General features: G+C 39.9%; 2 protein-coding genes across 3 annotated transcripts; both read right to left on the reverse strand.

Annotated features, from left to right (window-relative positions):
- Nucleotides 1–671: 671 nt before the first annotated feature.
- amer2 (APC membrane recruitment protein 2) lies at nucleotides 672–4,873 on the reverse strand. The gene has a single exon (XM_086066639.1). It carries the CDS (start codon nucleotides 4,748–4,750, stop codon nucleotides 2,759–2,761), a length of 1,992 nt encoding a protein of 663 aa, XP_085922765.1. The 5' UTR covers nucleotides 4,751–4,873; the 3' UTR covers nucleotides 672–2,758.
- A 9,612-nt stretch (nucleotides 4,874–14,485) lies between these two features.
- Nucleotides 14,486–24,477, reverse strand: mtmr6 (myotubularin related protein 6). 2 transcript variants are annotated; one of them, XM_086066562.1, is made up of 15 exons: nucleotides 24,273–24,477; nucleotides 22,671–22,802; nucleotides 21,325–21,487; nucleotides 20,813–20,970; nucleotides 20,363–20,491; nucleotides 19,994–20,128; nucleotides 19,577–19,709; nucleotides 19,387–19,496; nucleotides 18,419–18,484; nucleotides 18,238–18,287; nucleotides 17,097–17,190; nucleotides 16,904–17,010; nucleotides 16,532–16,666; nucleotides 16,330–16,456; nucleotides 14,486–15,097 (listed from the first exon to the last, which is right to left on the reverse strand). In XM_086066562.1, exons 1-15 carry the CDS (start codon nucleotides 24,294–24,296, stop codon nucleotides 14,741–14,743), a joined length of 1,920 nt encoding a protein of 639 aa, XP_085922688.1. In that variant the 5' UTR covers nucleotides 24,297–24,477; the 3' UTR covers nucleotides 14,486–14,740. The 2 variants fall into 2 exon arrangements, with proteins under 2 accessions (XP_085922688.1, XP_085922687.1); XM_086066561.1 differs by having other exon boundaries at nucleotides 18,359–18,484.
- Between the last annotated feature and the right edge of the window lie 134 nt (nucleotides 24,478–24,611).

Below are 24,611 nucleotides of genomic sequence, written 5' to 3' on the forward strand. Positions count from 1 at the left end.
ACAGTAAACAGTGACTATGTTTACATGCAGTCAACTCTTTCAAACGCCAAATGAAAGGCCACGTAAATGCGTAAAACCCCAAATATGCGCTTATTCGGGTTATCCCTTTTCTAACCTGAATATTTAGGTCATATAAACACCCTTGAATGGAATATTAGTTTGTGTTTCGCGCATGTTTATTTGCAAGGAATTTTCATCTTTTAAATACAGGAACTACATGTATGTGTGGTGGCCATCTTACGTTGCCATTTGACAAACTTGAATACAGCACATATCTGTGCTCCGGTTTCATGTTATTTTCTGTTCCTATACGGCGAAAATGCCACAGTGTATATATACACATATCTCATCACTGTCCTGTGAAAAACACGTATGTCCATTTTTTTTTAGTTTTTGGGATGTCTGCATTCACTTTCATCCCATAAAAGTACAAATGAAAAAAAAAAAAAAGAAGACAAAAATGGATGTGTTTTTCACAGGACAGCGACGATCTGCATCTCCGTGCGTTGCAATTTAGAAATCAGGATATACTAACTCTCTCCGCTCATGCATGTAAAGGGCTTATCCCGAACATTTCGGAAACCGTAATTTTGACCGTAACCCAAATATTGACTGCATGTAAATGTAATGTAATGTAACACTCATTTTACAGAGCAAAATGAACCATAAAGTAGAACAAACACGTTTATTCGTTAAATAAGGAAAATGAAAAGATGTCACACTATTGGCTGACAAACAAAATAACAGGAGAAACTTAATATGCTTTTCATTGTAGCATGATCGGACAATTGTAGTGAAAGATAACGGAAAAACAGATAACGCCGTGGAGCTGAGTAGTTTTAACATATTTTATCTATCATAGTGGAAACAGTGTATCAGGTGATATCAGCATGACAAGAATAACATTAACAGAACAAAATTGGTTAACATACCGACTGAATACTAATCACTCATTGTAAGGTTACACTTGATGTGGCGTTTATGGAGCAAAATTGTGTTCTCTTTTGAGTACAAATAGTGTATGTTTAAATATTAAAAAAAAAAAAAAAAAAACTGGCATCATCCAAGCTGTCACCACCCTTCCCTAAAACACACAAGAAGGAAAATGCTTGCATACTAAAACTTCTTTGTAGAAAATGCTCTTGCTGTGGACTTGGGATCAGGTTACGTTTTACCATCAGGGAAGTAAATGATATGTGAATCCAAAAGCTTTGTCATGGATCAATAATCACAAGTGTGATGGAAGAGTTATCATGGCTGGGAAAGACCATCTTGTGATTCGGAGCAGAGAAAATGTGCACTGCCCCAAATGTGTTTGCATATAAAAGTCCCTCTGTTTAACTGAGGGCTGAGAAAATACCTGATCCATGTCACATTTGTGTCACTATTAAAATACATTTGGGGGTGTTTAGAGCAAGTTTACTGATCGGCTCACATTACTGGGGGGATGTGGGGGTGGGGGGTGGGGGTAACAACTGTACAGTCATTTGTTTTGCTCCTATAAAATCCTGCAGACACACAAAAATATATACTAATCCTTGATCTACAAAGATGCCAAGTTACATTCACTTTTCATACGAACCCGAAATAGTCCCTTGTCTCTACAATTTTTACTTTTTTCAGCAATTCACTATGGCTTTTTTTTTTTTTTTTACATATCAGTCCAATAATAGAAATGGTTACAGCAATTTTCAGTTGAAACCTTGATGGAATTTCATTGTTATTTTTGGGGGTCACCCCAACAGTCTCTACAGTGTGTGTTAGTTGGAAAGAACAGATTAGAAAGCTGGAGCAGTCACAGTTTGATTCCGTGCAGCATGAGTAAGGATATAAAAGCTGTTAAAAAGAAAAGTACTACATACACAAATTTAGTTTTTGCATGTGTTGTTAGAGAAAGCTATCCAGTGTAGCTGCAAGTACAAATTTTGGCATGTGCGTGCGTGTGTTCCCTGACCTTTGTGCTTTGCATGTGTAGCCCTGAAAGCAGAAGAAGTAAAGTAATGCCAGTGTTAATGCGTTATGATTTCCATATAGAAGCATCCGATTGAATATTGAAACATTTCAAATAACGAACAGTAAATCTTTTGTAATAAGTCAAGCTGGAGTCATTTGCATGTGAAGTCTTTAAATGCAAAAGTGCCAAAGTGTGACCTTTTTGTGCTCCATGTATGGCTTGTTAAATAGAGATGCCACAAAAGCCTTCAAATCGCTGTACTATTTGTTGTTGTTACACATGCAGATGTTTAATCAGGGTGCAAATCCGTAATAAAAAGAAAACATTCCAGTCTGACTTTGGCTCTTAAATGGGACAATTCAAAGGTCATTCTGTTATGGATGAGATGAGCGATCGTCAAGAGAAAATGTGTAAAAGATTTTATAAAAGCAGCTTATTTTTGCAGTATGTAAGCAAAGTGAATTGAAGCTTTGAAATCCTCCAACTCGCCTTTTTGCAGGTAGTTGAAAAGTGAACTTTTCAGAGTTCATGGATTGTCAAGGGTCAAGCTTTGAAGTTCTAGTGAGTGCTAGAAGACAATCCAGGTTTTTGGAGTCTCCTTGCGACTTTTCTCAGCCGCTTTTTTCAATTCTAGTCTTTTGGAAACGAGAGCTTTTAAGATTCAAAAGGTATTCAGGGGCCGTTAACTGCACAGCGCAACATTTTCCTTTGCTAAGGAAAACCTTTGGCTCTGTAAAAAAAACAAAAAAACAGCACAGAGGGGTTAGCCTCTCAAGTCCATAGAGGCATGAGAATGAAGACGAACTACTTCTTAGAGACTCTGGTTGTGGGGCCTGGTTTGTTTCCGGAGCGACGCACGGGTACCTTGGAAACAGGGATTCTGGTGCGAGGTGGCGCTTGGCTCTTTGGCAGCGACGATTCTGTCTCCAGGACAGACGAGAGTGCTGATTGACTCGCAGACTGTGGCGGCGTCGTTTGTCTGGCGCTGACTGGGATCTTGGATTCCAGAGGAAGGCTGGCGCTGCCTTTTATTGACCGGAATGAAGACGACGAGGAGGAGGAAGGAGGGCTGAGTTTGTATTCTGTTGACAAGGAGGAAGAACTGTTCTGGTCCTCATCGCCTTCTGGGTCATTGTAGAGATCGTACAGGCGGTCCCCAGAGCAACTATCACGTGACATATTGTGCTTGGGCCGCTGCCCACTTTCCTCAGGTGTTGCTGTGGGTGTTGCAGAAGGTGTGTCCCAGTAGCCTTCGTCACTAAGCGGCTCTTTGTCTCCAGGTGAGGCTGGATGACGACCATGAGGAAGGAGGGGTTTCGCCGCTCGACTTCCTGCTCCACCAACCACCGGAATCTTACTGAGGCCCAAAGATTTCTTACGATCCGCACATACATTGATTGAAGATTGGTGGCAGCTGGCAGAGCTGAGGGTGCGAAGGGAGTACGTAGAGGTGGGAATGGTGCAGGACGGTTGGTGTGATCTGGGCAATGCAGGGGAGTTGTCTCCGGTCGAAGGCAGCATATGCCAAAGCCCCTGCATGTCAGCATCATCCACTCCCTCTGGACTCGCCATTTCCTCTCCGCCACCCATGTAGGCCACCACCCCACTGCCAATTGGGGGTGATTGAGGGGCTTGAGGCACACGGGCACGGGCAGGAAGTGATGCCGGGCCAGAAGCATTGAATAAGGTTTGTGTCATTGTGAAAGAAAGAGGAGCTTTTGATGGGGAGCCACGAGTTGTGGCTCCAAGCGGCCTCGCAACACCTGATCCCCCTACACTCCCCGTTACCCCTCCACCGCTGCTGCTGCTACTAGTACCACTGCCCCCATTGCCTGCCGTCTCCTCATCAGCATCGGCGATGATATCCCCACAACCAGTGAGTGAATCAAAGCTCTTGAGGGACGTGACATCATTGAAGAGAAGAGAACACAAGCGGTCCGCAGAGGGTTCCGAGGGCGGGTCGCCGGTGCTGCAACACTCCAAAGGGGGTGTAGCGAGTGGGGGGGTGAGACTGGAGACTGAGGCTTTGGCTTTGCTGGTGGCAGGGTGCAAAGGGGAGTCATTGGGTGTGATAGGAGAGGGGGGATCTGCCTCACCAGATGGGCCTGGCATGGCCACACAGTGTGTGGGTGTCAAGGAAACGCTGGTAGTGTGATCCCCAGATGCTTGGAGGTTACATTCTGCCTCTGTCTTCCCATGATCCTCCTGGCGATAATGTGGCGTTGGTTCAAGGATGAGGGTGACATCCTTTGCCGTTTCAGTGTCTGCAACATCCGCATCCTTCTCCTTCTGGTGTTGCAAATCTTCGCCATCTCCGTTTGTTTTGTCCTTACGTCGCCAGCGGATGCTACTGAAAAAGCCCTTCAAGCCCCTCCCTCTTCGCACAAGCCCCGCACCATTTTCACTTGACCTAAGACTCCCACGTCGCAATAGAGAGAAGAAACTTAGAGATTTACTGAGCGACCTCACAGTTCCTGTCTCCAAAGCAGACAGCCCCTCCCCTCTCTGTCCTTTAGCATCATTGTTGGACCCGGTGAGCCCATCGTGTGTTTTGCTTCTCACCAGCTCGACTGATGACATTGAACCGTTCCCATTCACAGAATTCCCAGTGTCAGAATGTCTGTTGGTCCCGCTCAGCGTGGCCCCTTTGTTCCTGAAGGAGAAGAAGCTTGCCATTCCGGAGCCTGCACGTCGCTTTCCGAAAAGCTTGAAGGCAGCTTTGTTGATCTTCCCAGTGGGCTGGGGGTCGCATGGTGGGGCCGCAGTGGGATCCGCACACTCCGTCTGCACCTCCATTGTGTAGTTTGATCACGTCCCACTCTGGGGTCTCCCACTAGCACTTTGCTACTCCCTCTTGGCTTTCTCGGACTGCACATCCACTCTCGCTCTCTCTCCACGGCGCTTCCAACAGCTCTTTCACTCCCACTCTGACGGTCTTTATCGCCTGCCTGCAGCTTTTCACCCTCTCTCTCTTTCTCTCTCCCTCTCTGTGCTTGCTCCTCACTGTATCCATGGCAACAGGGTGGGCTAAGCAGCTTTCGTCAACGTTGGCAGGGCGCCAGAGTCTGTCCTCACCCCCCTCCACCATCCTAGTCACCACTGCACTGTTGCTCCAACCGCCCCCAAAAACTAGTCATTACTTTTCAGACCCTTCCATCTCTGTTTGTATGTCACTGCTGCAAACTCTTGCACAAACAATAGATAAATCGATCTAATGAGAATATTCACACCTTCTTGAGTTTGCAGTGGTGTAGAATTGTTGCTGTTGGTTATACTGTGGGTAGACTACAACACTACAAACATAATTATGGAAGCTTGGACTTCAATAACTCACGATTCATCACAAATTTTATATCTGTTCTAAATGTACAATATAATGTACAATAAAATGTTTTTTCTAAGTTTTCATATTCTTGTTAACATAAAAGTGGAAACAAATGATAAACTAATAGAAATATGGCTGCATATTTTAGTCATTCAAACAGTATTTTTATAATAATTCATAAAATTGAGTTAAAATTTAGTCAAATAAAGTACTGCACTGTACTGTACAAAACTAGTGTGATATTGATTTGCGTTGAGGTAATTTTTCTGCCACAAGATGGCATAATTGGGTGCATTTTTCTTTCTAATCTTAAACATTAAGTAACTTGTGAAATTTCTGCAAATTTTTTAAATTGTAAAATACAACTTGACGCCAGGCTCCACAAATATATGCATTACCAGGGAGTCCTCGGACTACGTCGCACGCGACCTACGTTGTCGGCGCCCGTGCCTCGTCCGTAGCACCATAATTTTCATTAATTTCCCACAGTAATCACGCCATTTTAAAGTTGTTTAAAGCTGTGTTGTTGTTACCTCCAGCAACGGACGTCCATGGCTCATCATCAGGCGCGTCACATTTCTGTGTTTAAGCTTGAATTAGCTCCGCCCTGCCGTCCGTCAGCAATGAATGTCCGTGCGGAAACACAAATTATTGGTTCCAGCATATTCCGGGTCTTGCAAATATGTTTTTTTAAATTACTGTACAAAATATTTTGAGCAAAATTTCGACTTTAACGGAGAAATCCGACTTAAGTCGAAAATCGGGTTACATCGCCAGTGTGGGAACGGAACTCCGCCGTAATAATACTCCTGTATTATTAAATTTATTACTGCAAAATTTTTACGTAGACGTGTCTGCTGCATTGCAACTGGAATTCGCCCAGTACAGGCTTTCCAAGTAAGGGCGGTTATTAATCGCACGTTAAAAAAATTAGTGGTGTTAAAGGAACTTTCAATTAACACAAAATGAACACACTAATTTCAACACCCCTATTTTATAGTCATATGTTAAATGTATTTGCAAATATGTTCAAATGTATATGTTCAAACATACTTGTAAATACTTTTAAACGTCCCTGCAAATATATTTGAGCGTATTTGCAGGCTAAATGCTAAAAACTTCTCCCACAATAACATGGGGTATCACATGCGAAAGGAAAACAAAAACGCTTTTTTTTCTCCTTACCAATAAGGTATGTTCGAAAATTAAATAGATAAATGTTTATTTGTTATTTTTATGACATATTATTATGTCTGCGGTGCATGATTTGTATTTGTCATTTTTTCCCCATAATGCCATGGGGTATGTGCAAATGTGCAAGTCATTACCCCATGCAGCATTACGGGTAAAAATGGTAAAGTTTTTAGCCTTTATCCAACAAATACGTTCAAACGCACTTACAAATATGTTTGAAAATGCTTGCAATATACGTTTGAACGTCCTTTTTTTTACTCAACATTGGCAGTCCTACACTTCTGTACATAATGACAGATGAGCTCACTTGAATTAATCTTCAGATGTTCATTTGTGAGTTTAATCACTCTTACAACTCTTTCCTGATGACTTTGTTTGCAAACCTTTTTTTTGTCCCCATTGTGCCATCATTTGAGGGAGATGTGCTAAAGACACATTGCCTTTTTAAGCGTATAACTTGCATCACCCAACCTGCGTGTTCACAATGTGGAGGTGATGTACCCCCATTATCTACATTTTTCAGGTTTTGTTTTATCATAATGTTTAAAGGATTTAGGCTTTTCTGTGTGAGAGAGAAGCTGGGAAGTAAACAAAATACTGTCATGCCAAAAAGCCTGAATCAGAGGGTCAAGGCACCCGCCCTGCTGCTGATTAACGGTATGAGCAGGCTTAAGCTGGGATATGGATTTAGAAACATTTTTCAGCACTGTTGAGCTCAGAGAAAGAGCTCAGACTTACCTCTTGTACAGTTCGGGCAGTCATTTAACATTGACCATATGGTCCTGAATCGTCCATATGGACCCACAAAGGCAAGTGTTAGGGAGCGTCGACTCATCAATACGTCTAATTCATTTAAAACTGTGACATACATGTCTATTTTTAATATTTAAAAAAATACAAACTTATTAGCCCACCCAATTGTCTCATGTTGACTATAGTTTTGAACCTGCAACCTGTTTGGACTACCAACACATTCATATTTAAACTTGAGAAGCCTGCTGTGTGACGAGTAGACCTGCACAACAGTTTTTGCCTACCTTGGCAACTAATGACTTCTTAGCAGTCTGTTATTCTATTTACCATATTGTCTCAAACGTGACCTCTACTAGACAAAGTGCACCAAGTAATTATCCACTTAAGACGAATACAAACCCCCCTCAAATAGTGCTGTATTATAACTGCATTTATTGTCTCACATTAAAGACGCTATTGTTCCCATGCGGGCATTAAAGAGAGAAGAGACAGACAATTTTGCATTCTGGGAGCTACAACGGTACTTTCCAAATCGCTTAATTCTCCCATAATGGCCATTTTTATTTGATCTTGAAGTCCAATTTCACTTGATGTAGATTCTAAGTATACAGTACAAAGAAAAAGACAAAGAAAAAAAGTAAATGGGAATTTGTCATGTAAAAAAAATACATAAATCTTAAATTAGGCTTGAAATATTTCTGTGAGTAGGTTACCGTCTACATTCTCGGCTCAAAGCTGTTTGATTCAGCTTGAGTCCAGCTTTATTCCCACACCAACTTCATCCAAGAAAGCATTTACTTATATTGCGTTTTACACTCAAAGCAGAAAATGTCCTTCCCCAGAGTCTAAAGAAGATCATGTTGGAAGCATAGAATTGTCCAAAATGTTTTTTGTGAGAATAATAATAAAGATTCGCGGGAAACTAAGGAGGCAAGTCCAACATCTGATTGATTCATTATTTGATTTAGAGCTGCACTTTTTGTCACCCATTCAGGCCTGATTTACTGTGGGTGCTCTTTTTTTTCTGGTGATTCCACCCAACCCCCATGAATCTCCCTTATACACCGACCCAATTACAACCATCCTTCTCCTCCCACCCCTGCGTCTTTTTTCTCCTCCTCCTCCTTCTCCTCCTCCTCTGTCACCATGGGCACCGCAGACTCTCCTCTTCCAGCCCACTGCTATCAAACAATGTCTGCATTAATGCGCCCCCAGCGACACGCAAACATTTTCCAAGGGCTTCCCCAGAGTGAGGCGAGGAAGCGCATCGCTCTCGCCCGGGAGGCGTCTGTACCTACCCACGCTGCTGCCTGACTAGTCAGGCACTGAGCGAGAGTACTGCTTCTCAGGTAGATGTAATGTTTACTATAGCAGAAAGCCCAGCGGCCATGGAGCCAGGTCAGCTCAGTGCTGAGCGGCAGATGGCTGGTGGATTGATGAGTGAGAACATGGTGAAACAAAGGATTCTAAACAGGCCTCAATGTTGTTGTAACTCGAAATTTCAACAAAGTACAGCTTGTTTTTCCAGACTGTTCATTTAAATTCTGTATTGTGTTGTATGCCGCTGTCAGTATAACAAATTGGTTTGATTTGAAATGCTCTAGCTGTAAAAGACCAAGTAGAACCCACACAAAAATTGCACACCCTCTTATTTTAACAACCCACCCCCATCTGTCTATGTGGGGTTCCTATTTCAGCCCCTTGAGTGAAGCTCAGAACTAAGTGGGACAGTTGGAGGACTTGTTTTGTCTTTTGTTGGCAATCTGTCTGGTGGCTTGATTTCGTTTTTTCCCCCACAATCCGGCTGCTCACAGGTGTGTGTGTGTGCGTGTGTGTGTGTGTGTGTGTGTGTGTGTGTGTGTGGGTGTGCGTGTGTGCGTGCGTGTGCGCGCGTGTGTGTGTGTGTGTGTGTGTGTGTGTGTGTGTGTGTGTGTGTGTGTGTGTGTGTGTGTGTGTGTGTGTGTGTGTGTGTGTGTGTGTGTGTGTGTGTGTGTGTGTGTGTGTGTGTGTGTGTGTGTGTGCGTGCGCGCGTGTGTGTGTGTACCTGACAGGCTAAATAGATGAGCATTTAACATAATTTCTTCATGTGACCCACTTAGTAGCATTCACCTCAAACCAAACAGAAATCTTTGAGTTCATCTTCATATGGTGTACCAGGTCTCCAATCTGCACCAGTGCTGGCATTTTGCCCGTCATATAAAATTTGAGACAGTGAAAGTAACATTTTCATCTACTTTTTGTTATTATAGAAGATTTTTCTATGGCTTATCTGTTTCAAAATTTAGCCCAGTTGTTGGCAACAATGCAACATAGGAGATTGGGTTTCCTGTGATTTAAAAAACAAACAAAAACAAACAAATGTTGTCATATAGGCCTACTCTATGTTAAAACTGTCTGTATGACCTGACAACAGAATTTTGAAATGGTCCATTGGAAAATGTGGCCCCATCTTATGCCTCTAATTAAAATATTAATGATTATTTATTTACTTGTCATGGCGTGACTGAAACTAGTCAGAGACTGTAATTGCTGAAGTCATGGAGGCTCTTCAAAGAAGACTTTGGAAATGATTGTGGCAGGAAAAGGCAGGAAATTTAGTTTCTTGGATGAGTGGCTGCACAGGTTTACCAGTTTACAAATTCAATGAACTGCTAAAGCAAAATCTGCTGTTGATAATACTAGTTTTTATTATAAGTATGTACCAGTAGTACAAATGGGAGGCTGTGAATATTTACGTCAAATTCTAAGTCTAATTTTCTACTTGCACCCCTCAAATTTCAGATAGGGCCACTGTGTGCCTAGTAAAAAAGAGCCTTGTGTACTTTGCAGCAAGGCATAAAAGAGAGTAATCTGATTAACTGCCATAATTGTCTCCCAACTGCCAAAATTGTTTATCCTGGAAAACCTGACACACTTTACTGCATACATGATACTTAAAAAGATGTCTCAATGTCCGACTTTTTTCTTCTCCTGTGCATTTGAGTTTGCCATCCAAAAAGGAAGAATAAGGCCAATAATTCTTCACTGATATGAACTGCACACAAATGTTGAAATGACACTTTTTCAACAGATGATAGATGCATGACAAATATCCCACAAACTTATCAGATAGGCAAACATTTGTGCTCAAGGGCCACATTTTATTTTTAAAATGGAGCGGCCATTCGTACATGAGATTAAAAAAACAATACTCAATGTGTATGTAAAATGTATTTTTAAAGAATTATTTAAATAATAAATTAATGAGTTATACTCATTTTTAGTTGTATTGTTTATATTTAATTGTAAATATTTTAACTAATTATTTAATACAAATGTGGATGTAATTTATTGTAAAAAATACTCTTTATTTTTTCATCAAATCATATAGCCAGAGTTAACTGAATAAATAAATAAATGGCAAATTAATAAATACACATTGAAACAATTTTAGAAAAAAAATAATGCAACAGAATTTAACAGTAGTCTTGCTAATCAAAATACGTGATGGGTCGGATCTAAGAATTGGAACAAACTGTAATGCTATTATATAAAGCACAACTATGGGTTGCTGTTTTTGTTGCTTTTTCCATTCATTTCAGTGGGCCCTGATGTTTTGAGTTACAAGCATGGTCACGGAACAAATTAAACTCGTATGCCAAGGCACCACTGGATATAGTTGTAGTCTCAAAGTGAACCATTGTGTTTAGAATCAGGTCACACATTGATCCCAGCAGGGAGGTGGGCTGCAAGGAGGCTCAAGATTAAACAAAGCTGCAATATGTATGCTTCAACAAATGTGTGCGAGTGTGCATGCTAAACTATCTGGGATTAAACCCTCTTTGTCAGCAATGGGGAGTGATGCTAATTGTTTATAAGATCTCTAAGTAGCACCCCCAACCCCACAAACACTTTTGCATTCTTAACAGCTATGTACTTACTTGTATGATTTCCAGTAAAGAAAGTGCAAAGTTGTTATCAAAGCCAAGACTAGCTTCTAGTCAAATCTGCCCAATTTTGACCAGAATTGCCACCTTCTATTCATATCTTGAATGGTCGGTCAATGTACTTCAGAGAAAAGGAGTTAAACATAAGACAAAATCCTCAGTGACTCTGTCGTGTATTTGTGTGTACGTGTGTTACACAGTTTGCATGAGTGCTAGCTGTGTTTACGTTAAGCGTGACTACAATGGTCCTTCCTTGTCCTCAGGAGTGTTCTACCAGCATGGCGTGCAGTCCTCGATCTGAATGATTCAGAGCCCACAGAGAGGCTGCTAAATGTTTCATTTGAGGTAATGTGGCACAACTAGGCTTGGAGAGGCCACCACTGATAATGATGAAAAATGTTCATGCAGGCAAATGAAATCACCCCCCCCCCCTTTTTTTATAAATATTTTTTATAAAAGCAACTTTTTTTGTACCTCCACTAAGGCTGTGGATTTGTCTGTTGTATTTTTTTTACATACAGACTAGTTTAGTGGTGTACCAGTTGACTGGGACTTTTATGAAGGGTAAGGTAGTTAAGTAAGGAACAAACAATGGGAAATAAGTCCCATGTGCAGCAGAAACATGTGATTAATTTCAGCCAATCAGTGAAGAAATCTATAGTGAGAGTAAAGAAAATATAAACAATATTACATACAGAGCTTCTGAAAATGTTTACAATACAGTATATAGATATAGAGCTAATTAATACAATCAATATTTAGTACAATGGAACCTCATTTAAAAACAAAAACAAAAAAACAATGGAATCTCTATTTAGCGGAACTAAATTAATTACTGTTGCACGATACTCGCTGACTTTAAATTGCTTACATTTGCATACCATATATCATAAAACTAGTATTTTAACACTATTAACTGTCACACAATTATTTAAAGTTATTGGCTGTAAAATAAACACAAAGTAAAACTACTCATCCTTTAGGGGGGGTTTGCAGATTAAAACTCTCACCTGGTGGAATTCTATTGGGTTTGCTGGAATATAGAAAGCATGGAAATGAAAAAAAAAGAACCTTCCGGAGGAAATCCCTTAAATGCTGACTGATCTCAAGTCTCAAGATTACAAACTAAGTGTATGTATGTACATATGTACAGTATGTGTGTATTAAATACAAAATCTGGAGATTTAAACATCATTTCCATCACAGATTTTGCTGGTGACACGTTATTCTTGTTTCTTTCTTTCCATTCAAGCATAAGGGGAGGGGGTTGTCCAAGGCACACAGCACTACCAGCCCATCTTTATTGACAGTTGCTGCAGCACAAGAATGACTCTCTGTAGTTGCTTGTAGACACTGACCTATCTCACAAGGCCCAAGGAAGGTCACTTTGTCTAAGTGCTGTGTGTAAAAATGAGTATGAATGAGAACCACAAAATACCCTTCTGTCCTCTATAGCGTTTTTAAAGATGCCCTTCATTTCAGCAAGCACACATTCAATTAAGTATTTAGTGGCTGGGCGAAACAGAGAAATGAACTGTGTGTTGTGCTGGGCTCAGCTGCACTGAGCACCATTGGGAAGCACTTCACAAATAAACCATGACAACTTGAATTTGCATGCAAGATGGCTGCACAGTGCACACATGCCAAATGTGTTTATCCGGACATCTTTCAGGTTTTGCCATTTGTAATCTGATTGGGGAAGTAAATCCAATCTGGTGGTAAATCTGTGAGCTAGCCTCAAGAAATAGAAGATCTCTGAAGCCAGAAACTTGTCAAGTCTAGTGTCACAAAAATGTCAATAAGGCGTCAGATTGCATGTGATATGTCATTATTTAATTTTCACTGTACACACTATTGGATTGTATTGTTGTTGTTGTTTTTTTAAATTAATGTATTACTCAGTGGGCAATAGAAGATACACCACAAAATAAAGTTTTGTTTCTTGGACCTTTTTAAAGTTTTGTTGAATTTACCAGCAAATTATTATTATAAATAACACTGTGTAGGATGTAGTGCCATCTAGTGGTGACCTGAAAACACTACTAAATTCAATAATATGCACACACCCAAAACAATTCTATCAGATCAACGTACATCAACCACCATCTTTCTGCTACGGATAACCGGAGAGGAAAAACTAGTGCGCGAGCTTCAAAAACATTGCATTCTATTTGTTCACTAAATGGCACTAAATCCTACACACTGTCCTTTCAACCATTTGTTAAGAATGCTACTTGAAATTCTGCCTGTACAGTTCAGGTTTCAGGATGGCGACAGTGTGAGCTTGGAGCAATTGAATTTGACATAAATTCCTATTGTGTGAATTTGCTTTGAATTAAACTTGGAAGTCAACCAGCATCACAGAACAAACTGGTTTATTTGAAATTTTCCACTCTACTAAAGAAAACATGATTTTTTGTTACTCTGGTGTTTTTTCCTATTGAACTATATACAATACGCTATTGGTTTGACTATCACGATAGTTATATAAAGTATGCGACAACAACCCCCCAATCAGGGTCACCCAGCACAAACTATTGAACTGGCAGACAGAGCGCCAATGAGATTTTGGGATCAATGCACATTAGCAAGTCCGCTTATCGGATCAATGTGAGATGTAAAATAGGATCAAATGATCATTGGTGGCAAATGTTGACAGCTGAGCCTCTTCAAGGTATTTGAGCCATAGTGGTTGGCTTATCCAGGAAGAGAGCAGAATAAGGAATGGGGCCAAATTTCTGGTTTGGTGTAATTTCCAGTTTGATGTTGTAAGTAAGATTAGACTGGCTGTGAGCCTTCAGTGGGGATGAAAGTACTTGATTTCCAGTGGATTTGAATGCATATATATATATATATATATATATATATATATATATATATATATATATATATATATATATATATATATATATATATATATAAATATATAAAGGATTAGTGTCTTAATCTGGTTAATGTGACATTTGTCATCAAATAACAGGACAGCAGGCATTTTATTCATGCAATCAACTTCCGTTCCGTCTTCAATTCCGCTTATCCGGGGTCGGGTCGCGGGGGCAGCAGCTTTAGCAGGGAAGCCTAGACTTCCCTCTCCCCAGCCACTTCAACCAGCTCCTCCGATGGGATCCCAAGGCGTTCCCAAGCCAGCCGTGAGACGTAGTCTCTCCAGCGTGTCCTGGGTCGTCCCCGGGGCCTCCTGCCGGTAGGACATGCCCGGAACACCTCCCAATCAACTTGATTGTTTAAAATCAAGTATGCAATCACATCCACTGAAAAACAATATTAAGGCTAGATGCAAAAACTAAACAAAAAAAGAGACCAAACTCATTTTACTGAGGCTGACTTTATTCTTATTTCTCTATAGTGCGTCCCAACATTCATTAAAAAAGAAAAAGAAAAGCAAATGCATTTCTATAGGTGCAATATATGACATGAAATGAGGCTTTCCATAGAGCTTTAGACAATAAAGAACATGGCCCTTTTAGGACAATTTTGTAATCAGCACAACAAGAACAAGAACTTCTCTCCACAAACTTTTCAGTAAATTGTTAGATTGCGCCTGTCCTTTCCTCACAATGCCTCCGATTCTCAGCAGGTCATGCGTGCCACTCCGAACTCCAGACTCACGACAGCCGGCTCCTCTTTGTCCACATCGTTATTGTACGTCCCTTCCAGCTCGCCGTAGCTCTGCTTGCGGCTCTCGGAGCCGCTGCTGCCCTCTACTGTCCGCTCGGTGTCCGCGCTCTCGGTGGCCTCCTCGCCGACCTCCTCGTGCTCGTCTTCCTCCTGCTGCCGACGGGCCTCCTTGTGATTGACAGGCGCCCCCAAGATGAGTGAGTCGGGGCGCGGAGGGAGGGGCTTGTCAAGTGAGCGATGATCCCTGGTGGGAAGGGCCGCGGGGAGGTTGGTGGTCACGACTGGCGTTACGCCAAGTTGGTGAAGCCTCTACAAGACAGTGGGGAAGGAATTACTAATATGGAACCCCCAGTGTTCCAAAAGTGGTAGAGTTTTTTAGAAAGATATGCTTCAAAAGACAAACTAAAAACGTTCAACGGTAACATAATTTAGACATAATTCCAGCAGTAATTATAATGCAAAAAAGGTGACAGTATCTATATGCAAACACATTTTCACTGCATAGGAGTAATTAACTCTTGATACCATAAGAACTTTTCATACATAAAATTTCCCAACAGATAATTTAAAAAACAACAACTATATATCCCAATGTTGTATTTTAAAAATTGCATGAAATTGATGGCGCTCATTTCTAGTTCCTGATCGTAAAATGGCAGTGTCCGAAACAAGTACCGAAAATCTGATTTTTTTTTTTTAAAGGCAGGAAAAAACATTCCAAAAGTAACCATAAAATGCCCCAAAACAAAAGAATAAATCCTGAAGATTACCATAAAATGTCCCAAAACAAAAAAAAACTAAAAAAGGAAGAACAGAGGCAGAAAATAACCATATGTCCATTAAATTGCCAAAAACATCAGATATTTGACAGAAAGGCAGAAAAGTCTCAAATGTATGAAAAATGAAGTCTGAAAAATTACAACAAAAATCCCCAAAAACAGAAGGGGTTAAGGTAGAGGAAAATGAATGTCAACGTATTGATGCTGCTTGCCTATTTTTGTGTTGTGGTGAAGCTCTAATTAGCTCTTGGGCCCTCACACTGTTTTCTTCATCACAATCTTCAAATGTTTTGCTGCTCCAGACATGTTTTCTATTATGTATTTGACTTTAAATGGCACACTACTGTACAAAGATGGGTGAGTACCGATACGAGGATACCCGGCCTTATTTCAAGGTATCAGTACTTGCGAAGGCAGCCTATACTAGCATCGGTCGCCCTCTTGTGGCTGTTTTACAATCAGGAACTAGAAATTTGAAGAATTGAAAATTGCCATTAGTTTCATGTAACTTTAAGGAAAAATGCTATGTTGGTTATAATAAAGTTTTTCTCTTTAAAATGATCTGTCTTTTTTCATGTATCAAAAGTACTTGGTAGCGGTATCGATGACTACTTACTGATATACTTATCAGTCTGAAAAAAAGTGGTATTGAACATCCCAACTACTGTATAAGGGACAAAAGTAATTTCTTGTTTTGAGTTAAGTTTGGTGTTGTAGTTGCAGTCGTCTTCATTCAAGCAGTATTAGTGTGTGTCCACTTACACACTCCAGTGCTTGGAGCTTGCTCTCTGCTTTGCGACTGTTCTCCCTCCCAGTGAGAATGGTCTTCAGGATGGACTGCCGCGGGTGCATGGAGCGATCAAACTGGTGGTACATGTTTCTCCAAAACCTTGCACGCACAGACACATGAACATTAGACTGCTTGTCGCGTGGCAGAGAAAAGTGCACAAAAGGTGGCACAAACTTGAAATGGTAGGGCAAAGTGGAGGGCTCCAGCACAGGGCACGTTTCGGCAAATGCGGGGCTGTAGAATGGATTCAAGTAGTTCTGTTTTTCGCTCATTAGATGCGCCCATAATGAATGAGTGCGCTCTCTTAGGCTGGAACATAAAAGCACAAGTCAAGAGAGTCACACTCAAGTTCTCACCGTTTCTATTGCACCACACAAAAAGACTCATCGATGCACTTTTCAAGAGGAATATTTACACTAACATGAAACATTTCATGTTAGGAGGCCTTTGTAATGGTCAGAGGTGGTGTCTCATTTACATTCTGTGCACTAATATATGTCATGAAGGACAAATTCTAAGTGCTTTGGTTCTGCATTGTAGACTCACTGCAGCTCTTCTCTCTGCCTCTGGTTGTTGCCGAGGAAGTTTCCGTACTGACACGAGTGGACATGCTCGTGGATCTGCAGCAGGAACCACTCGCTGAATTCAAATGCCTGGAGAAATGTTTTTAAAAAACGTTTGCAAGTAAGATTTTGATAGAATGCCTTGCAGATAGATTACATACATACAAGACACACACCTGAGGGAACTGCTCAGATAGCTGCCAGACACACTCCAGGAACTGAGTGAAGATCGGAGACACTTCCTTTGGGTCTCCATCCAATTGGTCACACCTACGAGTTACAGTTTACATTACATAATTGTCAGAATGCTGCTCAATTTTACTATTATTTTTCAAAAAGTAAGTAATTTCAATTTTTGTTGAATTGTACTGTGGTTAACCTCTCTACGCAGTTGAGAATTAAAAATAATGAAATTAAATGGTCACTTTCAAAGTAAACATTGCCTGTATAGTTGATAAACATTTTATAATGCAGATAGTTTATGTTGAACAACACACATTCTCTTTACATTATTCCTATAGGTCAGGAGTCGGCAACTTTTACTGTCAAAAGAGTCATTTTAGCCAAATAAATAACAAAAAATCTGTCTGGAGCCACAAAACATTTGAATATTGTGATGAATTAAAGTGTGTGTTTGTGTTAGTCTAATATACTGAGGGCCCAAGAGCTAATTAGAGCTGCACTATAACAGAAAAAAATGCAGCATCCAATACTTTGAGATTGATTTTCTTCTACCTTTCGTCTTCCGTTTTTGGATTTTATTTATTTATTTTTTGTTATTTTTCATAAATTTTTAGAATATTTTACAGACATAAAGTTTTTGGGATTCCTTCTTGTTTTTGATTTTTTGTTATTTTTTGAATGTTTTCTTTTCTGGCTTTTTTAAAATCAATTTTCTGACATTTTTAGCAATTTTGTGTACATAGTACGGTAATTTTCGGGATTTTTGTTTTGTTTTGGGCATTTTATGGTTACTTTTTGAACGTTTTTTTCCCTGCCTTTTCTATAAGTTTGGACACACTTTCTTATTGAATGCATGTACTTTATTCTCATGACTGGTTACTTTGGAGATTCTCACAGAGGGCATCAAAACAATGTGTGAACTGATGTCGAGTTATGTATTTAACCAAAAAAAAAAGATGAAATAACTGAAAACATGTTTTATATTATAGATTCTTTAAAATAGCTCAACAGGGAGCCACAGGAGAGGGGCTAAAGAGCAAAAAGTGGCTCCAGAGCCACAGGTTGCAAATCCCTGCTATAATGTATTTCAATGTAGAAATGAGTCAATAATAAAATGTGTTGCGCAATACTTACCTATCTGCAAATTTGTGGCCAAACGAGATCCAGTCTTTCTCTATCAGCACCTACATGACAAAATTACCAAACAAGTTGTGAAACTTCAAACAAGAACATCTAAAAAGTACGTGAGTGGTACCATGAAACCCTTGATGGTGCGATAGTAGGGGTCCATAAGGAGAGCCCCCAGGGAGCAGACCTGTGCTGTTCGGTCCCACCCATCGGAACAATGAACCAACACGCTGGCTCCTTCTCGTGTCACCGCCTGCCGTTTGGATGACACAACAATGAAAAAGGTGAGTTAGCTTGTTTTGTTTTTTAGCAATATATTTTATAGACAGAACAGTGACTTAAATATTAGGTAAGTGTGTAAAACATAGTAGCTGAATAGCTATTTTGGGAGTCATTTGTGTTTGTGTGATCCCCTACTTTGTCATACATACTAACGTGAACCTCCACTATTCGCAGGGGATATGGAACTAACCCTGCCGCAAATGGAAAAAATGTGCAAATGATTGACTCCCACCTAAAAAGGTTTAACTGCTTATAACCACAAGATGGCTACAAAGTATTTTTAATTTGAAATGAAGCTCCTCCTCTCACATTAACCTAGTTTCTAAGCAACAAGATGGTGCCAAAGTCCATACTTTTATATTAGACATGGCATTGGCCTGAGCACAAAAATAATGAATATTTGTGTTTGTCAGCAAATAACAGAGGATGGGTTACCGCCCCCAAAAAAATCAGCGGATAGGCAAATGCCGAAATGCCATTATATCAAGAAAAGCCCTTTTTGCAGTTTTTCAGATAAAAATGGAAAATAAATTACACATAATTGCCATGAAATGAAAAAAAAAGATGTGCAAATACCACTGAAAAACAATACTTTTTTTTTTTCATAACAAAGATAAATGCAACAAACAAATGAGACTAATTGCAATATGCTAATTTGGCCTTTATCGGATCTTTGGGAAACAGACAACTGGGATCCATGAACTGCGTTGTGCTGCAAGAAATTAGAAATAAAAATTATAGTAAAAGATACTAATGTAATTGTAGTTCTATTTCTACAGCCTAAATCAGTGTCCTAACTTACTGCCTCATATTTTCATTTAAAAATATGATTTACTGTAACTCACAAAAATACACTTTAGCTTTGACCTTTACCTTAGCCAGGAAGATTGCTGCATCCACAACAGCCTTGATATGCCTCAACCAGCCGCAGCTTTCCAGTCCTACCAGGTAGTCACTCATGGAGAGAGACCGAGCTCCAATCACTATAAGACCACAAAAAATCTGAGGGCTAAAATTAATGCTGAAGAAACAATTTACTTTGTTTAAAGCAGTGGTGTTGGACCTTCCAGCAGCTTTTGCAGGCTGGTCCTCATCACGTGGATGTTCTCGATGCCGACAAACTGGAAGCGAATGTTGGAGTAGTTGTCCTCGTTCTCGTAGCCTTTGCCCGCTGCTCGGTTGGCCAGCGCGTTCAGCTGCAAGATGGTCAGTGGTGAGATGAGGAGGCGGCAGTTTACGTGGGGCGTATTATGGAAATTTTTAATTTTTTTACAACCAAGAAAATCTAAAAATGTGTCTGGAATTCTGGCATTCTGAATTTTGTCCCACTCTGGCACAATAGTACTTGAGGTAAAAATATGTGGCGATGTGTCTGCATGCATGAGAATACCACATCCAAGTTTTGCCAATTTGCTTCAGTGTAACCAAAGTTTCATTTTACATTAAATAATCATTTTTAAAATGCAATGTATGGTCTTACTTTTGGCCTCGTGTCCATGACGTAAACAAATCGGCTGTTGTGGTTGGCCCTGCTGATGGCCTGCAGCATGCTCTCATCTTCTAAACAGCGTGCACTGAAGCCAGAGAGAGGCTGGCTACACCGGCACACTGCCGCCTGTCGTGATGGACACACAACAATAACATCCATCAGAACATCAATAATAGTTGATTACAAAAAAATCTAACCATAGAATGAGGTATGTAATCTACAGCGACAAAGGTTTTGGTTGATCAATGCAATCTAACCACTTTAATTAATTAAATATCCATCAAATAGACAAATGAAGATTACCAAAATGAAACTAACAAACATAGCATGAAGCTCAAGGAATGGTGGTGAATGACATACCTTCTTCTCTTGGTAGAAGTAAGTTAGCACTGGAAAGCGTCCTTTGCTCCTGAACTTGGAACTGCCCACAATAATGGGTTTACTGGCCGTGATAGGGACGTACAGGTCACGTGGATATGTCTCACAAATCTGACAACAAAGGCATCCAAACATACTTAGATTATTCATGCTTTTATATGTACAATAAAGATGCTGATGAAAATGTTCTGTTGATAAAACACAAAGGACCTAACCATTAGGGACCCTTTGAAAGTATTGAATAGAAAACGCTTCTATTTAGGGTCACTGATAAAGCTTTATCGCCCCCTGCTGGACCAAATGAATAACACCCAGAATGGTATGTTGCCTGGCATTCAATCTTTTTCCCAATCAAATAAAAACTACTTCAGCTATATTATCTATTATATATACAGAAGAGTTTGGCCCAGTGTGATTGTGCACATCATGGACCTTGTAGTCTCTGTTGACGTCGGTGAGTTGCCATTGGTCGCAGGGAACACCCATCCTCTCAAACTCTGCCCCCAAGTCAATGAGCTGCCACCCTTCTTCACGCTGCTGGTCATTCTGTTTGGGATTGTAGGAGAACGCGTAGAGCTCCTCGAACGACTCTGCACACAAGGAAGGAAATTGTCAACACCTACAGTATATAAAAGTAAATGTGTTAAGCACATTTTTTAAATGTAGGAATGACAATAAAGGCAATACGTTAAAAATACTCAATATTTACATTATTTTTAGTAAGTCAACTAAATATGACAAGTTCACTTTTCCAATATCAACATATCAATAATTCTAATTTGACAGAATATTATACACAATGGAACAATGAAGTGTATGAAAGAACAGAATATTACAAAAGTGTATAAATGTAAAGAATCCATTCCATACATAAGAGTCTGAATAGATGTGTGTGGCTAAGTGAAGGTGGAGCAAATAGCTCGGCCACAGACGGTGCAACCTACCAGGCCGCAGAAGGCGCAAAAGTGAGCTGTACACATCGTGACAGTCACGTTCTCGCTGCACCACAAAGTGAACCACTCTGAAGTTACGACACTGAATGACCAGGGGACAGCCCGAGGTGGTGAGCGAGAGCTTCTCCACGGATGCGATGTGGTGGTGTAAAATCTGCAGAGAAGAGTGGAGGTTGATAAACATCTGTTCGTATTGTAACAAGCTTTCCCTTTCCTGAGCACATTACGCATTTTCTATACGAGTAGCTGTTTTCCAACATGCTATGGAATCCATTTGGATTACTGCGACAAACATCACATTAACCCTCCAAATACAAAAAGTCATTTTAACCTGCTAGTTAACTGGCTCCTTCTGAACTAAAATGTCAATTAATTGTCCAGTGCTACACTCTAAAAAGAGAATTGTTGAACCAACTTAAGTCTAAATAGAGAATTGTTGACCGACTTAATTGAATTGCTTCAAGTGGTAACAGGTTTGAATTAATAATCCAATTTAATATAATAAATTTAAAGTTTAAATATGAGCTCATTAAATTTAACCACTTGAGTTCATTAAACTTAATATATTTATTTTGGATTAATTTATTTCAATCGTGTTACCACTTGAAGCAGATAATTAAGTTGGTTAACAATTCTCTTTTTAGACTTAAGCTGGTTCAACAATTCTCTTTTTAGAGTGTACTTAGCTTACTTTTTACAAATCTAAAAATCTGTCATTTTCACATAACAGTAGTGAATGCTATAGCCTAAAACATGCTATTTCGTAGATTTTTTTGGGTACAATTTATAACTATTTTGTTCAGCCACCTGTTTATTTTGGTTGTAATTCTACTGTTGACCACTAAATGATGGCACACTACTGTAAATTTGACGAAAGACTGAAAAGAGTGCAATACTTAAGATCACCCTAATTTTTGCTAATTATTATTAGATGTCAATCCTCTTTGATGTTAAGTGATGGCTGTAGATTCATTTCATATTTAATATCTTTGGGCATGACTATTGATGTATAAAGTTATAAATTATTATTTATAACTTAAGTTTGTTAGTTTAGAAGAAAAAAACTGCACTGCTTGTACCATACTTTTGTGTTATCCATTGCTCTTGCTCGCTCTCATTATATTATGGTATATATGCTTAAGTGTGTTTGTATTATTTTGAAAGTATGTTTAAAGATTTTAAGATTAAGTGCCATAAATGCTATAAAAAATGTCTAGGTTGTATTTATTTAGAATATTTCTATATCACGGATTACACTTATTGTGGGATGGTCTGGAATGTAACAAAAATTGACAATTCAGCTGCATTGGTAGTCCAAAACACTGGGATCTACTTACCCAAACCTCTTGTCCGGCAGGCGTTGAGTTGTTGGAGCTGCTCTCCACAAAGATGAGGTGTGTTGCTGTGAGGTACAGTGTGCCGCTGGTGGATTTGTTGCTGAAGCGATCCAACAGGCGCACCTGCTCCACCTGCAAACACATTTGGGGTTGGTGTCATGCTGTGAGGATTTTTGCTGACACCTTGAAGAGAAACCCTTTAAGAGTGTTATTGTGCAGCATGATGCCAGCTGGAGCGGCATTTAATCCGGACCACCTGGTGCTCACCATCCGCTACCACAACTGAATCCAGCCTCAGGGTACACAATACAGCGTTTCCATTCTATCCATTCAGCGGAGGCGCACCGCCGCTCCTTCGGGCAGCAAGCAAAAAAAAAAAAAAAAAAAAACACACACGCAAAAAACTACTTTGCACTGAGCCAAATGGCATTCAGACCTCTTTCAAATTTATTTTGGGTAAAAGTGCAAAAAACTGTTAATTGTTGTTTTGCTGCAAACAATATGAAAAGTGACTATTTCACACAATGCTAAACAACTCTTGCCAGAATGTCACCATTCATGTAGGAGTAAGTTAAATATTCACCCATGTGACGTCCTTTTTTTAAAGACAGGGAAGCAGCTGTGGTTCCCTAGCTCGATGATTGTAAACACGTTTTACATGAATATGTCTAGAAATTGACTTGTGAATTCCTCGCAAGCTGCGAAAAGCTTCTTGTTCTTTTGTCTGCTATCACTGCATACTGTCAAAATTGATGATTTATCATTGTAGCAATTCTTAGTGACTCAGACATTCTTCCTCTGTTTCCTTTTTCCTTTACTTGTCTCAACAGTGATGAGAGCAGCTATGCTCAATACAGGAAGTCAGTAGCTGAGCATGTAAGTTTGGGAAGGAAATAGTGTCAATTATTTTCTTTAAAAACAATTGTGCTAAATGTTTTTCTGATGCATGTGACGTGTTTTTAGTATGCTGGTACATGGGCAGTAATAAAGTTGATTATTACAAAAGAATAATTATATTTAGCAGCACATCTTTTGCAATCACATAGGTGACTTAAAACCATGAACAGCGCAATTTGATGGTCTCACTCTCTTCCCAATCTGGAGCATTCAATCTGACCTTCTTTAAGTGATTTAGCCTGAGGTGGCTGACTGACAATCCAATTTTGTGCCGGTGCTTTTTTTGTTTGTTTGTTTATCTCTAAATGCAACAGGCCTAGCTACAAATTTACAATGAGGTCTTTAATAAAACACATAAACATTCATTTATAAGGGATGCAGGAACTTGGTCTCTGCAGTCCTCGCCTTCGTATGCGACTCTTGATTAAATTTGTATTGACAGCTTCGTTAAATTGAGCAATACAGGGTGTGTCAGCTGAAAGAGCAAATTAAGTGGTGCAAGGTGAAACAAAACAGCTCAGATGCATGTCACGTCTAAAACGAGCTACCTTGCGACACCTGCATGGATGCACTTATATTAATGCCATATCACACGCATTGCGAGAGCATTATATGCAATTAAAACAACAAATCGTGTTTTCAGAGATCACCCCATATGAGGCCGAGCGTCCCGTCCACTGCAATTAGCTAGAAAATGTTAGCTACCTTCGGGGTTCGGATATGCTCCATGTCTCCGGGTCGTAACAGCTGCCAGTGACTTCAGAGTTCAAGCAACACCGTCCACATATAACTCTACCATTGATAAAATCGCATTAAAAATGTGTTACACAAACAGATCGTATGATGTCGAGTGCATTCAGTGTGTTTATTGTCAATTACTTTACTCCTGCATCCGCGTAAAGCGCTCTATAATCACGCCTATACCGGGGATGCGTGACTTTTCAAAAGAAGAGCTACGGTGGAACTGTACACCGAAGTTAAAACCAAATAAACCACCATATCTAATCTAATGAATTATAATAGTTTAATATTAATATTAATATA

This window comes from Leptonotus elevatus, chromosome 21 (assembly GCF_054856555.1).
Source record: "Leptonotus elevatus isolate MCC_2025b chromosome 21, RoL_Lele_1.0, whole genome shotgun sequence".
NCBI lineage: Eukaryota > Metazoa > Chordata > Actinopteri > Syngnathiformes > Syngnathidae > Leptonotus > Leptonotus elevatus.

Excerpts from the sequence above, each read along its gene's own strand:
- amer2 (XM_086066639.1), bottom strand. The coding sequence starts at position 4,750 with ATGGAGGTGCAGACGGAGTGTGCGGATCCCACTGCGGCCCCACCATGC.
- mtmr6 (XM_086066561.1), bottom strand. The coding sequence starts at position 24,296 with ATGGAGCATATCCGAACCCCGAAG. Across the intron at positions 18,485-19,386 it reads CAGCAATCTTCCTGGCTAAG|GCGGTGACACGAGAAGGAGC; the intron begins GTAAAGGTCAAA and ends TCCAAACGGCAG. Across the intron at positions 16,457-16,531 it reads ACTTTGCCCTACCATTTCAA|GTTTTGGAGAAACATGTACC; the intron begins GTTTGTGCCACC and ends TGTGCGTGCAAG.